The sequence below is a fragment of the Vulpes vulpes genome, chromosome 3 (assembly GCF_048418805.1).
Source record: "Vulpes vulpes isolate BD-2025 chromosome 3, VulVul3, whole genome shotgun sequence".
Lineage (NCBI taxonomy): Eukaryota > Metazoa > Chordata > Mammalia > Carnivora > Canidae > Vulpes > Vulpes vulpes.
Genome location: NC_132782.1, coordinates 76,602,614 through 76,619,153, shown reverse-complemented (window position 1 = coordinate 76,619,153; position 16,540 = coordinate 76,602,614). Strand labels below are relative to the sequence as shown.

Genomic DNA, 16,540 nt, shown 5'->3' with positions numbered 1-16,540 from the left:
GCCATTTAACTTTTTGGTGCTCTAGGTCTCCTCATTGATATCAGGGAACATATACCTCTTTTTATGCCTAAGAAGCTCGAATAACATTGCTTATTCCAGATTCAGGGAAAGCTCTGCCATTCCTGAATGCTAACATAGGGAAGAATTTGGCAAATGGAATCCCAAAAGGATGACACCATTAGCTCGGGTGTCTGCAAAGTTTTCTTAATTATAATGTCTGCCGCCGGCCAGGAGATGTTTCATATTTCTCACCATATGGTCCATAGTCAGCTGATTTCCCCTTATGTCAATCATCCCCTTCCAAAGCCCCACCAGGAGACCAGATCCCCAGCTGCTTCCTTTCTGGTTGCTTCTTGGAAGCGAGTGATGCCGGACTGTCATCCAAATGGATCTGGTTGCCCTTCAGGGTCACAGGCATGAATTTTCATGACAGGTTTGCAAATCATACCACAGATAATGAACTGAATCTCTCCTCAAAAGAAAAAAAAAACTTTTATTTTTCGTCTATTGCATAAATAATGGTAAATTAGACTCTTTTTTTTATACAGATTATATATTTACAGACAAGTTTGGTTACAGAAAACATCTGGTAGATATGGCAGTCAGTTTTCCTTTATACACTAAAAGAACATATTAATAATATATACTTAATTGGATTAGTAAATTGCATGCCAAGTTAATTTATATTAATATTTACATTTTATATAAAGATTTTCTTTTGACTAGTTTGCTGACTCTCTCATCACTTATTAGCAGAAATCATCACCTAATACTGAATGAAGAAAAAAAAAGGAACATGAATGAGGTAAATGGGAAGACTGTGACCCAGGATTTCAGTCTTAATGGCCCATTCTGGATATGAGAGCTGCCGGGCTCTGGGCGTCCTGGTCCTAAGAGTCCTCAGCTGTGCTCTGATCCGCATCCAGCCACTAACTATACTGTGCTTTGAGAAACAAGTCACGTCTCAAGTCTAATGACTTCCAGGCTCACTGAGCCCCCCGCCCCCATACTCAACAGGTGACAGTTTGCCAGCCCACTGCCTGGCCAGACTTCTGGATCTGATTTCCATCCAAGGGCATTGTCCTTGGTTAGTCCTTGGAGAAAGAGCTTCTTGCTGGATTCAGAATTGGGGGGCGGGGAGAATCAAACCCCACTAAGAAACCATTCAAAGACCCCTGAAACCAGAATTCCAGGTCAGAAAGGAAGAATATTCATTGATTTTCCTTGAAGAGAGCTGGGAGACACTGGCTTGTGTAAATTTCTACCAAGCTGAGAGGACCCTTTCCTGACCAATCTGGGTCTTTCCAGGGAAGATCAGTAGGGCTTGTATAAAAACCTCAGTCCACTTCAGGAAGAGGAAGAGGGATAGAGACCCAGGATGTTACATTGTCATGGGGCAGAAGGACTGGGGACTTTTATGGGTCCAGCAGCCACTCTTGTCCTGCCCTCACCCCTCATCAGGGTTGGGGTGCATCTAAACCAGGCATCTGTGCTCAGCATCCCTCAGCCTTCAAAAGACGATCGCAGTGGCTGGTCTCCGCAGACTGCTAATGTTATTCCTGACAATCATGAGACAGTGACTCTCTTCCTTCTGCAGTGTTACGAATAATTATAAGCCACTACCACATATACTGGAATGGCCAGGAAAAAAAGGAAGGAAGGAAGGAAGGAAGGAAGGGAGGAAGGAAGGGAGGAAGGAAGGAAGGAAGGAAGGAAGGAAGGAAGGAAGGAAGGAAGGAGGAAAGGAGGGAGGGAGGGAAGGAGGGAGGGAAGGAGGGAGGGAGGAACAGGAAATTGTGTTTTTTAGTCAGTAGCTTCTAGTTAGGCTTTCTCAGATGGAGAAACACACATCTTTTCCTGGGCTCTGGCTTTGTTTCAGCCCACTCATTCATGAATTCTGATGCACAAGATCTGCAATAAAGTGATCAAACCCCCTTACTTTTCGCACTGGCTAAGACAAGGACAGAGAGCCCATCTTTGATGTTCCCTTGAGTCAGCAAGACTTAGGGAGTAAACAAAACCTCTTACTTGCAAGACATCACACATTTGACTGACATAAACTGATCTGCATTGTTTCATCTACAGACAATGGACATCAAAAGAGATACTTTATTACAACTGCCTCTTGGGACCTGTGTTCAAGAAGAAACTGCCAGTCCCTAATGCAATCCCTGGGGGGAATAGGGACCCTCTCAAGTCTAGGCGTCATTTTGACTTGTTTCAGACCAACAGATCACCATGGGAGGGCTCTCTTGGTTTACCCTTCCTCTTTAGAGATGAGACACCTGAGGCCAGGAAGGAACGTCACTCAAAATTACCAGACTGGTGGGTGGCAGAAGTACATGGGGTCCTGCACGTGACCTCACTCCCATATTTCTGGCTCTAAACTCTGCTCTCCTGGCCTCAGCTCAACAGGCAGAAAGCCCCGGGAGAGGCACTTTGAGCTTGGCAGATGTCAGCATTTCCCAAGGGAAGGTGAGCTACCAGCCTCCCCTTGATGTTTGCCATGTGTGTCACTGGGATCAGGTTGATGGGCAGCAGCCCCGTGGCACTCTATCCCTGGTATGTCACCAGGGTAGGCCAGACACACAGACACACACAGGAAATGTCCAGAGACCAGCCTCGGCAGCCCTTCACATTTTTTCTTTTTCTCTCACAGGTCCAGGGATGGAGCAACAGCACACTTGAATTTTTCATTCCCTGGAATATTCCTTCCTAATTAACCTGCTCTTCTACTCCCCTGGAAGACTCCAGCCTCTGCACCCCTTTCACTTGGACGATAACATCCAAGTGAGAAGCACTGTTTTGAAAGCCAGCCCATCAAGTTCAAGGAAAAGAGGTGGATGAGGGCCACGCCCAGCATGGGTGTTCAACCCATAAACTACCCAAGGTCAGGGATGGGGGCAGGAGGCTGGGCTAATCATTTCCAGTTTCAGAGCACTGTCTTTTGTGGGGCTGGCGAAACTTGATTCTTTGTGGCTATTATTTCAAGCCAATGAAATCAAATTGATTCTGCCATGAAGACTTTCCGAGTTTTGTTATCATGCCCTTTGAGACCATTTAAGAGGGTCCCAAACCAATACAAAGTAGAAACCATAGCCATGCGCTATGGCCATGCGCATTAGCAGCGAGCACAGGATACTAAGAAATGTTTGGTTGGTTTGTGCATTTGACCTTATTCCTCCCGAAACCAAACGTCTCTGGCAAGGCCACATAACCGAGGACAGTCCCCTGAGTGACTTAGTCAAAGGAAGTATGAAGTGAAGCTGAACAGTTCTGACGTTTATATTGTCATGGAGACAAGGTTTATAGGGGGCAGCCCGAATCCTCCTCTACTTCACCATCGCTTTAAATAACTCAAGTTGAAAACCCCAGCTGTTGAATAATGTACTCTTCTATTTCTGATGGATTCCCCACCCCCCTCTGGGACAGTTGAGTAATGAGGTGGTGAAGAAAGATGGCTATGGCCTTTAGGTCATGGACGCGTAGCCCTGCGAGGATCACTGAAGAGGCCAACGGCAAGGTTCTGATTTCAGGTCACTGCAGACAGCTGTTCTCCAGTCAGTCATTCTGGGAATACAAGCAGTATGTGCCAAAGTCTGGAAGCCTGGGCTCGGCCCATGGGTCATCATGGCGCGATAGAACAACAGGGCCCTCTCCGCAGCGGGGTTCCGGATCTCCCTACATCTCCGTGGAGCAGGGTGAGGAATACTATAGCTATGGGCTTTTGGAGAAATAGTGCAGTAAAATGACCCAGTAGGGTTGGGGACCTCCAGCTGGGAGAGCAGAGCTCAGTAGCTTCCGCGGGGATGGAGGGGAATGGCATCACGGAACGGGGTTTCGTGACATGCAGCCACACGTGGCCAGGCCAGCCAACCCAAGGACCTGTGCTTGGCGTCACACCCTTCCCCTTCTTGTCATGGTCCCAGGGAGGCTGCCAGCTATGAGTTAAGAGCAAAACTCTCTTTGATTTATAACCTGAGTCTGGACTTAAGCCTAGAGAAGGCATTTGGAATAAAAGAGAAATTTCTCTTTTGCGTTCTTAGATATATCACTCTGTGATTGTGTAGACGGGAGGATAGGAGGGGCATTCCTGTCAACATGAGCTTGCCATCTTTCACTAGGTTCTTTGGCTAACCACGAGACAGACCATTTGTCATGTGAAATTTGAGACAGGAACAGCTATCGAGAAAGAACACATCTCGTGGTACACATCTTGTTCTCTGCAAATAAAACACCTAGAAAGTTCTGAAGCCTCTGGGCTTGCCTAAGACCACACGTAAACCTCAGTTCACCTCAGTTCACATTTCTGGCTCGTGGGAGAGCGTCTCAACAGGCAAACAGATGCTTTTAAAGACTGAAGCCTAAAATACTTTTTGCCTTCCAAATGACATTTCTGCCTTTTTGCCCAGATGAAGGGGTCCTCGCTCTGGGCCCTGGGAAGTGGGGGGGGGGGGACAGCGGAGTGGGGAGGAAACCACCCGGCGCTCAGGTAGCTCCTGTTCCCAGAGCAAATGGAAGGGTGGTTCCAAAACACAAGAAAAGGCGGAGAAACCGCCAGATTTCTTGAGTGTAATTTACTCCACCGGTGGGATGTGGGTGCAGGGAATTGGGTTGCAATCAAGCAGAGCCCAAGTGTTCTTTAAGAAAATGTTCCCTATTTTTGTGTGCCTGGGCAAACCCAGGGTGGAATGCAAGAGTTGCCATGGCAACACCATCCCCCTTTTTCTACAGATCGGTCACGTGGGACCCATGCACATTCTGGAAGCCACTTCTAATAGTTCCCGTGCTAGGTCCTGTCTGGGGGCCCTGTCTGCTTCTGGGGTGATAGGAGACAGCTTTCTGTAAAGCCAAGGGGATCAGGGTCTAGGTTCCTTGTCCCCCAAGCCAAATGCCTCCCCGATCACCACTGTGTGGCCTGGGACACCCGTTCTTACAGCAAGAAGGAGCCGCGCGCTACCCACGAGCATCACAAGTGCCATGGCGAGGGCCCCGCAGTAGCTCTGATGTGGACGGGACCCAGGGTGGGGCTGCGGAAAGTCAACATCGTAGGCCGTACAAGGAACCCCAACAGCTCTGACACACCGTCCAGGCGAGGCAGCCAGGGGTCATATCCCAGCGACAAGCTCCTGGCTCCCAAGGTCTCAGGAATGCAATTCACTCTGGGCTGTCTCCCCGCACCTCCGGCCCTGGGTGCCGTGTGTGAGGCCACCACGTGGGAGGTCAGCTCTAGGCCGCCCAGGAGAGTTCTGTAGCTTCTGTTTCCTCCTCCTGTTCTGTAGCTTCTGTTTCCTCCTCCCGTCCTTACACGCTCCTCGAGTCCCCCCTGGGTGAGACAGCCTTGCTTGCTGGTCACTGGGAGAGGCGATGGGTCCTTTTTAGGGAGACGACGCTGAGGACTTGAGCAGGCTGCTGCTGTCTCTCCAGGGCTCCGCTTAACTCTCGCCCCTGCCTCATGGCTACAATCTCTTCTAAGCCTCACATCGTTTGGGGACCCCGTTCTCTGCTCTCCGGTGAGAAGTGGAAGAACTTGCAGAGCCAGCCTTGAAGAAGCATCGCAATCCCCTCTCATGGGGCAGGCTCCTTTAGGAATCATCCCCTGGGGTCTCTATTCAATCCGCTTTGTACACCCCCCCCCCCCCCGGAGGACATGGTCTAGTGGCTCAGACGGTCCTTCTTATCCAAGTCCAGTTGAGGGGGAGGGAAGGTAAGCTGCTTTGGGCAAAAACTAATGACGAAGTTGTTTGAAGTGTTAGTGCTCTGTGTTTGGACCTGTCCTGGTTCTGGAAATCAATCCTGAGGACCATGGTGAGTTGGGCAGGGGGAGAGAGAGAAGAGGCAGATGTGCAGGGCAGGGTGGGTGAGAGGGACAGGCAGGCTGCTGCCTTCCTTGGCCTGGATGTACGGGACTCCAGGCATTTCCCCAGTGGGACCCTCAACCCCCAGGCTCCTGGGAGCTCACACCTGCTCCATCCTCTGTAATATGGCTCAAACCCTAGTTCTACTTGTGCTCATCATGAATATTTGCAGTCTCCCACAGTGAGGAAGTTTCTACAGCTGCCCCCTGGCTGTTGCCTGAAGTGCTTGCAGCGGTGAGGGGGAAAAAGACCCTAAAAGGCCGAGTCAGAGAAGGCAGGAAGGGACAAAACTCAGCGGGAGGGACTCTGGGGCACGGGGAGGGGACACATACCTGTCCTCACTGCAAAACCTAGAGAAGAAAGATTGTGGCATCTCAATAGTGGAAGAAAGGGGGAGAGGGAGCATGTAGCTTCAGGATGCAATGGGGAGAAAGAGGGGCAGAACAATCCTACTACAGAAATAAAGACCCGAGTTTGAAAAGTACAAAGGAAAACATCACATCGAAACATTATCGGCGAATCAGACTATGCAAGCTTGAATCAACAGTGGTGGCCCATACGGCAACTGGGAGAAGTCGGGAAATTACAGACTTGAAATGGCGTTGAACACGGACCCCCGGACTCCGGCCCCTTCCCCAGCACAGGTATTCTGCAGGCGGGAGCGAGTCACCTGTTGTGTTGGCTAAGCTGATTCGCATATTTTGTTTCCTCATGAATATGAGTCAGTTGTAGAATCTGGGTGCTGGAAGAGGTTATGTAAAATACAATAGTTTGATCTTTCCATCTTTCCACTCTGGGTGGTACTTCTCTTTTCATCTGGGGAAGACTAACAAAGCAAATTTTAAGATGAGAAGAAGGGAGGATGCTCAAGGACCTGAATTACAGGGGTCTTCGGGCATGGAGGTGGGTTCAGGTTCCAGGACTCCTGGCAGCTGGGGTGTGGGCTGCAACACCCCCTCCCCACCGGTTTCAGTGCCTTCCGGCACCCACCCCCCAAAACTACCTGGCCCACCCCAGAAAGGCAGGGATGCATGTCAGAGGACAAGCTTCTATCGGGAGTAAGCGGTTAGGAAAGAATGACATCACACATGAAGAAGCCCAATGTCTACGTCTGTCTACTGTCTAGGTTATAGAGATGCCCACGATTATGCTTCTTTTTTTTTTTTTTCTCCACTAATGGCAGCCCAGGTGGCAAAGCTGGGAGAAAGGCTCTCTGCAGATTCCAAAATGCTGGTGCGCGATGGGCTCTAGGAACAGAAAGCCAAGTGCCGACGGAAACTGAGAGCTCCCCAACTCTGCCCAGAGTCCTGTAGAAAAGGCAGTAAGAACGGAAGCAAGGGGTGCAACCTGCAGACTGCCAGGCACTGCACCCCGTTCGATGGCTTTCCCCTCACGCCTTGGGGGGGGGGGGGGGCTCCACTGGGTGGAGGAAGGAAGCCAGGGTGGGATGGGATGGAAAGCCCCCTCTTCCATGGCAACCCAGAAGTCAGCTTCTTGGAACTGAGGGTTTCCTCAGCGGGGAGTCTTCAGCTGACCCCTGGGTTGACAGAATGGGGCATGGAGATGACTGCATGTCGATGGCTCTCTCTTGCTCTCTGACACCACCAACCTGGATGGCCACTGGAATATTCCGAGATGAAAATGAAGTCTCTCTTCAGAGTTCCTAGGGGTGAATGACGCAGTCACTGGGAACTCCTGGCTATTTTATTGCATTAGGAAACAAAACCATTAAAGCATTTAAGACAGCCCTTTTGTGTCCCTGCCAAGGAGATGAAGTGGATTCGCAACACCTGTTGCCCTGCAGCCTTGGGCGCCTCACTGAACTGTGCCATGTCTGCATCATCCATACCCGCTTTCGTGGAGGAACAGAGTCTGCCCGCAGGGCATGCACATGCGCGGTGAGCCGGGACGCAGTGCGGCGGGGGGAGGCTGCTACTCCATGCCACTCCGAAGGATCTGGTTGGCCGCGATCAGCATGACGCTTATGATGAAGGCCATGGCGAAGGCGCAGATGAGGCTCTTGCGGACGCAGGTCTGTCTGTTCTGTTTCTGGGAATGCACTGGGGTTGGGGGAGGGAGGGGGAGGAAGAAGAGAGAGATGACACAGTGAGACAGGCTGATCTCCTCCTCCACCAGCCCAGTTCATAGGCCAAAGAGCGGTCACATGGACAAGCATCTCTGGGACCATTCTCAGAGGCCGGACAGCACCTCTTCTGGCAAATGGTTCGAAACAGTAAAGCTTCTATAACAAAAACCATGAGAGATGGGATGTTCAGAGGAAGGTACAAACTTCCAGGCCCAGTAGACTTACAGTGACTTTCTGAGTGAGAAATATGGAACATTTCAGGGTTTCACAAAAGGCATCATCCAGGCATCACTGTGTCCCTTCCTGCAGAACACCGGGCTCCCATTTCTGAGACAGCTCTTGCTGACACAGCGAGGTTCTGATGCTTCCCTACTTATCCCCACCCAGCGGGAAGCAACTTACCCTCCCGGATCTGTTCTTGTGGCTGCTGGTGAAAATGACTAAATGACTTCTGGTATTATTTTGGCTGTGCATACCAGTGGTTCTGGACTGGGGTCCAGATGCTCGGCAAGCAGCATCCGCATCGCTGGGACTTAATAAAAATGCAGGTGCTCAGGCCAGACCCCATGCCCAATCTACCGAATCAGGAATTCCAGGGATGAGGCTAGTGATCTACATTTACTAGGGGATTCTGGTGAAAGATCTGAGAAGTGGAGACCACATGCTCTGTGGACAGGACCAATGTGAAGCATGGAGGGAGGCACAAAACCCTGCCAGACTTTTCAGAGGCAGAGTGTCCCTGCCCCCGTGTCCTGTTGTACCCGGGGTCTGACCTTGGATCCTAGGGTTGTGTTCTCTTAATCCTTTTTGTTGGCCTAGGTCTTGTACCATCATTTTAGAAAGCCCTTGAGGAGCCATTAGTGTAGATCTGAATCAGTAAGAAAGTAATACAGACCAGATACAGGGAAATGGAAATCACCAGAAAGACAAGCTTTGATAAAGTGTGCTGAGGATGAACAGGTCTCTTTTCCAGGCATTGCTTCCCATGCCAGAACTTCTTTTCTCGCTTTTTCTTCTATTAGTCTACACATTCCCCTCTTTCCCATCTGTCTGTCCATCCGTGATCTTTGCACACAATTTGCCACTTAACATATGGAAGAAATCTGTGCCCCGGAGGCAGGTGGGAAGCTGTGTACACCAGAGCTACTCACTGGACCAGCAGCAGCAGCACCATCTCAGAGTTTGATGTAAATGTAAAATCTTGGGTCCCACTGCAGAATTACCGAATCAAAATCTCTGGGTGTAGAGGCCAGGAATTCATGAATTGGTAAGTTCTCCAAGTGATTAGGCAATTGTGGGGCCCCAGCTCCAGAGTTTTTGATTCATTAGGACGGTGGGGGGTAAAGAATCTGATGAAGTTTGAGTTGCTGGGGGACCTGACAGGGGTGTGTGTGTGTGTGTGTGTGTGTGTGTGTGTGTTAGGGACACAGGGTGGGAGGCACTGGGAAAGATGGTTCTTTAGATTCAGACGTTAAGAAACCCAGTACCAGGACAGGAGAACATTTTCAGATTACTCTCCATTTTGAAAAGGGGTCCTTCTACCTTTGCAAACTTCCAGCTGAGGAGAGTGGTTTTTCTTTAGGCCAGATTATCGCAGGGGGAGAAAGAAATACAATATCCCTTCATATTACTTGCAGTCTCTCTCTGTGAGGAAAGAAGACTGGCAAAAGAGCAAGGTCAAGGTAGGGGCCACATGCCTTTAAAGAACCTAAAAATGGTTCAATTTCAGGTATGTCTTCCCTTTGACAATCAGTGGCTCCTCTGAAGTCCCTGGAAATAATAGGGAAGAAGTAGGAGGCCCGGGGTGTTCCAAGGACAAACAGAGCATTCCCTGAGAGAAGGGGTCTCAGGGAGTCATCAAGGGGTCTCTAAAAATTATATCAACCATGAGGGTTTCTCCAGCAAGCCACATTTCACAGAGATCCAGGGCCCCCTGGCACAGCTCTCCGTCACCAATGCTCGTTGGTTATTTCTGCCACCATCTCTTAGGTGCTGTCTTATTATCTTTAATCTTGGATCCTCTGGGCTTTTGCCTCTCTTGGGTGATTGGGAGTATTTTTGGCTCAGTTCTCCACTTGCTGATCATGTCTCAGTCTTAGAATCTTACAAATCCTTACCTGGAGGAAGAAAATTTCCTTGGTGCAGAGTTGTGCCTTCCCCTGCCCCCAGGAGTGAGCAAATGTAAAAATGTGCCAACGCTCAGCAAGGAAAAGGGGAGGTGGTGTTTCAGAAGGATAAGGACCCTAGCAGAAAATAAAATGAAGATGCGGAAGTAGCGTATCTAACACTTTCTGAGGTCTGGCTAATTTATTCTGGGCAGCTCCTCAGCATAAAAATGCTTCTGAAGGCAGTCATCTACCTTTCTGTCCTGAGGGCTGGCGAAGGCCAAGAAAAATTGTGTGATTACGCTGAGGGAGAAATTTTTGGCTGAAGCTCTTCTTTGTGAAGGACACTCGGAAAACAAGGTTATGGGCAACAGGATTATCCCCCACGAGAGTGGCTGCATCTTTGATCTGAAAATCCTTCAAAGCAGTAGGAAGGGAGAGATAAGGAAGGAGGAAAGGCCTGGAGACCTAATAGTTTATACTTGGGGCCATGCAAATCTGAACCCGGACCAAAGTCTTGCAAGCAGAGTGGCGCTTCTAACTCGTTCCTCGGGAGCTCCGACACACGTCATTGTTTGAGTCTGTAATACTCAACATGCCCTGATGAGAGTCCTTTGACATCCAGTTCTCAAGTTGTCACCAGTTGTGCAGCAGGGTACAAAAGTAACGACCTCAGAGCCAGAGCCAAGTCTGAGTCATGGCTGTATGTCACACATCTTGGCCGTGTGACCTTGGGCCAGCAAATTTCCTCCAGCCTCAAACAGTTCGCTCATCTATGAAATGGGACTAGTAAAACCTATCTTGTTGTGAAGATTAAGGGTAGACGAAGGTACTGCGGTATCATTTGTGCCCAGTAAATGCCAGTTCTCTCTTGTAAACCTTTTAAAAACTCCCCTTTGCTTATTGAACACCGCCAGAGCAGGCCTGGCATGCGTTGTGTGCTTTATATATGTTATCGCAAAATTACACAGCGTCTGTCCTGGAGAGCAGGGTGTGTGACCGTCACGTAATAGGCCACAGCTTGGAGAACTGGAGTCCAAGTTCATTTGGCAAGTGGCACAGGTGGAGCGTGAGCCAGGTCTGATTCTAATAACCAGGTTCAAAACTTCTATCTCTTTGATCTTTTGCTCAGCAATAGAAAGCTCAGCGCTTGCAAGATCCAAAGAAAATGCATTCAAACACCTGATGTGGTCGACAGAGTGCAACCCGGCACGAATTAATGTGTTTGTTGATAATAGTTCAAGGTCTGTCTTTGGCTATCATATATTTGCACTGTATTATAGTTTTGGGGTTTTATTTACTTTCTGTGCTAGGCTTTGCTTGCCCTGCAAGACTACAGGTCAGCCTAGGATGAACTGTGGGGTCCGGCTTAGGGTTTCTATTAACCACACTTAGGAGCAGCTCCGGGCAAGTGAGTGAACTCTGAGCCTCAGTTTTTCTCTCGGTAAAAGGAGCTAGTGATAACTGTTCTGCCAATGTCAAGAATTATCTCAGAGATGAATGAGCTAATAAAAAAAAATGAAGGCTATGTCCAACTGTGAATTGCTAAAGAAATGCAAGACTTCCTCCTTTCCCTTCAGGGCTGGAGGAAAGGTCTGCTCATTTTTCACCTGTTCCCTGTAGCCTCCAGCATGGGAATGCATATCCAAGCAGTGCTCCCAGACTTTGCTGTGATTCCTTCCCTCATTAATTCATTCCAGGCTGCAGTGAGACGCATCTTCGTACAGTGGCACTTAGTATGCACCACTAGTGCCTGCAACCTTTCTGCAAAGATCTTGCTGGAGAAGTGCATTCCATCCAGCTCCTGAGCTCACTAGGGAGGACCACAGACCACCTCCTACCCTTTCTTACCTCTGCTCCTCAACCACCGTGCTTCTCTGCCATCAACCTCTGTTTCAGGCAAGCAGCTCATCCCCACGCAAGACTCTGCGTTGCTGCCCAAGACCTGGTGCCAGTTCCTTCTGCTATGGGTGCCTGCTGACCCTGCCTCTCATTTCTTTTGGGCCCACCCCAAACTTTACTTTCCTAGGAGGCTTCTCCTGAACATGTTGCTCTCAAACAGCTTGGTCCTTTTACATTTTTGGATTCTCTAACTCCCAGTATATATTTAATTGTAATTGAGATGGCATTCCCATACCAGGACATTCACCCTTCTAGGGTGTACAATCCAATGGCATTTAGTACATTTGCAAGGTTGTGAAAGCATCACCACTACCTAATTCCAGAATGTTTTCATCACTGTAAAAAGAGAGATCCCACTCACATTAGATGTCATGCTTCATTCCCGCCTCCCCAGCTCCTGTCACTCACTAATCTACTTTCTGTCTCTGTGGATATATCTAGCCTGGGTATTGCAAATATATTACAGGGCATGCAGCCTTTTGTGCCTTACTTCTTTCACTTAGCCAGGCCCATGCATGCTGTAGCATGCATTTGTACTTTATTCCTTTTTGTGTCACATTTTGTTTATCTGCTCACCAGCAGATGGACATTGGGGTTGTGTCCATTTTTTGGCTACTATGGGTAATGCTGCTATAACACTCTTATTCAACTTTTTGTGTGGACATGTTTTTGGCTCTCTTGGGTACAGATCTAGGAGTCAAATTTCTGGGTCATATGGTAACTCTTTTTGAGGAACCTGAAACTGAACACTGCAAATGGCAAGAATGCATCATGCTGCTGGCAATCCTTTTTATGTCTACCTTCCCATCAGGCCTTGAACTCCTTTCTAGGCTAGTGGTTGACAGATTAGGAGCCCTGAAAGTACATGGGGATAAAATGTGAGTTGAGGGACGCTGACACAGGAGGACACACAGAAGTGGTGTCTCGAGTCTTCTTGAAAGCTTGTTAGCAAGTCCTGAGCACCTGCAGGCTCTTGGCTGCTGTGACAGGACCTGGGTTTGTGAGCTCTAGCAGCAGATCCCTCCTTTAGCTTTCTCATTTTAACAGAGATTCACACTGCTCCATTCGGCAAATGACAGGCAGTGACTCTTGGATTTTCTCCTGGAGACAGGAGTCTGTACAGTTTTGCCACTGACTAGCTGGATGACCCTGGATATATGGGGTTCACAATCCCTCTGGCTTCTCTTAGAAACGGGGCTGCAAGTCTGCAGGCACTGGCTCCCCAATGAGGCAAACCATGACAAGAATCATGACAATTCTGATTAATTGCACCAACACAGAGCTAGGTAATTGATATTTCTGGCAGCAGGCAGCTTGGGGCTCAGGAATGTTTAAAAACAAAACAATATAAAACCCATTTTAGGTGATTCTCACAATGAGCCAGAACTACCAGGTGTGGGCGCTATTATTGCTCTGTGATCCTTCCAGGTCTAACATTTTATGATTTTATGAAACTGAATTATTTCCATAGCCTGAAGTGGAACTAGTTAAGAGCTTCTGAAAGAGATTTTTTTATTCATCAGGAATGCTCAGGTACCCCAGTTAAGACCTGAAGACAAGATGGACAAGGTGGCCTCTGAGGAGACAGCAGGGAGGCTGGTATGTTTTATGATGCCCTTTAAGAGGAAGAGGGGCCACCTCTCAATTTGGGGGTGGGAGCTGGCTCCTCCTCTACCACAAAATCATCTCCAGTTTCTGGCCATCAGACAGCTGTGTCGTACTTTCAGGCTTCCACTATGGAGCAGGTGTTGTTTTGTCCTTTCCTCTTCTTGGAACAAAATTCATCTTTTGGTCTGGGGATCTGTCCCTCTCCACCTGGTGGACCTCTCAATCCAGTGCTTCACCTTTCCCACTGCAGCAAACCAGACTGGCCAAGTAGAGTGTGTCAAGCTCTTGGTTTGGTTCAGGGCTAGGCACGTGGGCCATGCACGATTGATAGCAGCCCCTTCTTGGAATGGAGAGGAGCCTTCGAGGAGGGAATCCTGTCACTTTGGGGAGAGCCAGCTTGCCTGGGAATGAAACTGATGGAGAAGAAAGAAGGATGAGAGATTGGAAATGAGACTGTGCGAGACCGGGGCGGGGGGGGGGGGGGCGGTGGTGAGAAGGGGAGAATCTCACCAGAACTCCTTAGGTCCAGGTCAGCCAGAGTTCATCCCTTTGAGTTCTTATATTATTTGAGGCAGTGCTTTTTAGTTTAAGGGGGTCTGGGTCAAGTTTCTTTTACTTGAAACCAAGAGTCGTGACCAGTATTTTTAGTAAGTCCAGTGTTGGCAATGACCGTACTCTAGGCATGAATGTGTCAGGAAGAATGTTCAAACCCTGCCGATTTGATCCCTGTCCATCCTTGAAAGATGTGGCATTTTAACTAGCAGTGGGTACTTGCTTGTCTCCAGGAAAAAAAAAAAAAAAAAACAGAACTGGGGTTAGGGATCAGCTAATTTGTTTGTTTCTTTGTTTGAGTTGAGTGCTTACTATTGTATTAAGCAGTACACAAAATATTCCCATGTGTTACCTCACTTAACCCTCCTAATAACCACATGAGGTCATTATATGATCCCTATTTCATGGATGAAGAACATTAGGCTCCTAATATCTATTTCAGTGTCTCAGGCAAGTGACCTAATACATGGTGAAGCAGGATTCTGAGCCAGGCCTGTCCAGAGTGCAGAGCTGGAGTTCTTCACCGCCAGGTGAAGACTCAAAAACAGTCCCCAGCCTTCTGTCCTGTGTCTCAGATTCTCATCTCTCCTCACTCATGGCTCCAGAAAATTTTCCTACAGGATTGCTGGAAAGGATTCCCAAATAGAAGACAAATCTCTTCCTTTCTGAAGCCCTAAATCTTTTTGAAAACTGTCTCCTGTCTCACCACCTGCCATGGACCTCAGCTACACCTTAACCTCTTACCTCTACCCAAGGAGGACAGGTTTTATTTAAGGAAAGTCAAAGCACCAGGCAAACCAGGAGCAGATGGTAGAGATGACATATTATGCCCTTTTCATTTGGATGGGCCTGAAATACCCAATGTGCACGGCCAGGTGATGGGGCAAGGCTTCCCATCTGGGTGTGCATTTGACATCCTGATAGGAATACTGCAACTTCAGCAGGAATGGCTGAGCAGGCGACCTTGGATTTGGCTGCAAATTCTTCCTGACCTTCCAGAGAGCCCAGAAATTGTTGAATCTGGATGTGACTGTCATTGTTCAATCTTTGCATTGGACAGATGAAGAAAAGAAGACCCAGAGAGTTTTTAAATAACTCACCCAGGGCCAGGGCGCCTGGGTAGCTCAGTTGGTTGAGCTTCCGACTCTTCGTTTTCACTCAGGTCATGATCTCAGGGTCATGAGATTGAGCCCCACATTGGACTCTGCACTCAGCAAGGTGTCTGCTTGGGATTATCTCCCTCTCCCTCAGCCCCTCCCCTCACTTTCTCTCTCTCTCTATTGTTTTTTTCTCCCTCAAATAAATAAATAAATCTTTAAAAAAATAATAACTAGCCCAGGGTCACATATCTAGTCTACACAGGCCTGGGAACGAAACCCACACATCCACACAATGATGCCTTGGGGCTACCTGGCCTGTGTCACCTCCTTGGACATTTATTTCGTTTGTCCATCCTCCCATCACTGAATGGTGCAGAGCAGCTTTGCCATGCCTTTCAGAGAAACTATTTATTCCCCTGTTGATGATTTTGCTTTACTTCCTTCTGCTGTGCGTGTTGTCAGAATGTCTAGAAAAATCTGACAGCTGGTATTCCATTTAGGGACAACATTTGGGGGATGTGTCTTGAAAGGGCTCACACACAGACTTGCTGCACTTCTACTCAACTTCCAAATATAATATGATTTCACTGGTGATGAAATGAAAAATGAGTAATGATGGGATGTCATTCTGTAAGGATTCTGAAACACCTACGTCTGGCCGAAGGACAAATGAAGAGGCCAGGACAGGGCTTTGTCAGAGAGCCCCAGGTTCAAATCCTTACCTGGCACTTGACTTTGGACAAGGGACAGCACTCTGCTGAGCCTCATTTCCCTCATCTGTACCAGTGGGGCCACAGAACTTATCTCCCGGGATGTGCTGACAGGTCAGTTGAGTATGTTAACAGAAGACCAGCACCTGGCTGGCATGCTGGGCAGTGTTCCCCTGTCCTTTTACCTCCTGGACTGTATCAGTATGAATTAAGCAGTAAACATAATGGAAGCAATAAATCAAACTTAATATATGGTATAATGTTCTATGTGAACCCTTAATAAGGAGCCAGTGACGAGCAAATAGATGATTCAATCACAAGACCACTTGATTTCACATATGTCAGCAACTGGAACCAAATAATGAAATACAAATTTGTTCATCAGTGTCACTGAGTTTATGATCTGGTGACAAAAGCAAAAAGTCTGGTGATTATAAGGGGTCAAACTGAAGAAAAACATCTTAAAACTCTTATGTAGCATGGGTAGTGAGTGGGCATTGAGGGGAGTCACATAGTCTTGTATCCAACCATTTTGGTAGGTGCTGACGTATTTATTTTTCCAAATTATTAGAACACAAATAGTGAAAACTGACATCTCAGAACATTGAGCATAATTTAT

The 16,540-nt window shown here is 48.1% G+C and overlaps 1 protein-coding gene across 12 annotated transcripts in view; it reads right to left on the bottom strand.

The window, feature by feature from the left end:
• Nucleotides 1-473: 473 nt before the first annotated feature.
• Nucleotides 474-16,540, bottom strand: part of CALN1 (calneuron 1) — a 544,567-nt gene continuing 528,500 nt past the window's right edge. For all 12 annotated transcript variants that reach the window (XM_072752791.1, XM_072752802.1, XM_072752797.1 and 9 more), the window contains one exon: nt 474-7,918. In XM_072752791.1, the coding sequence (XP_072608892.1) occupies nt 7,791-7,918 (128 nt within the window). In that variant the 3' untranslated portion in view covers nt 474-7,790. The remainder of the gene's footprint in view (nt 7,919-16,540) is intronic.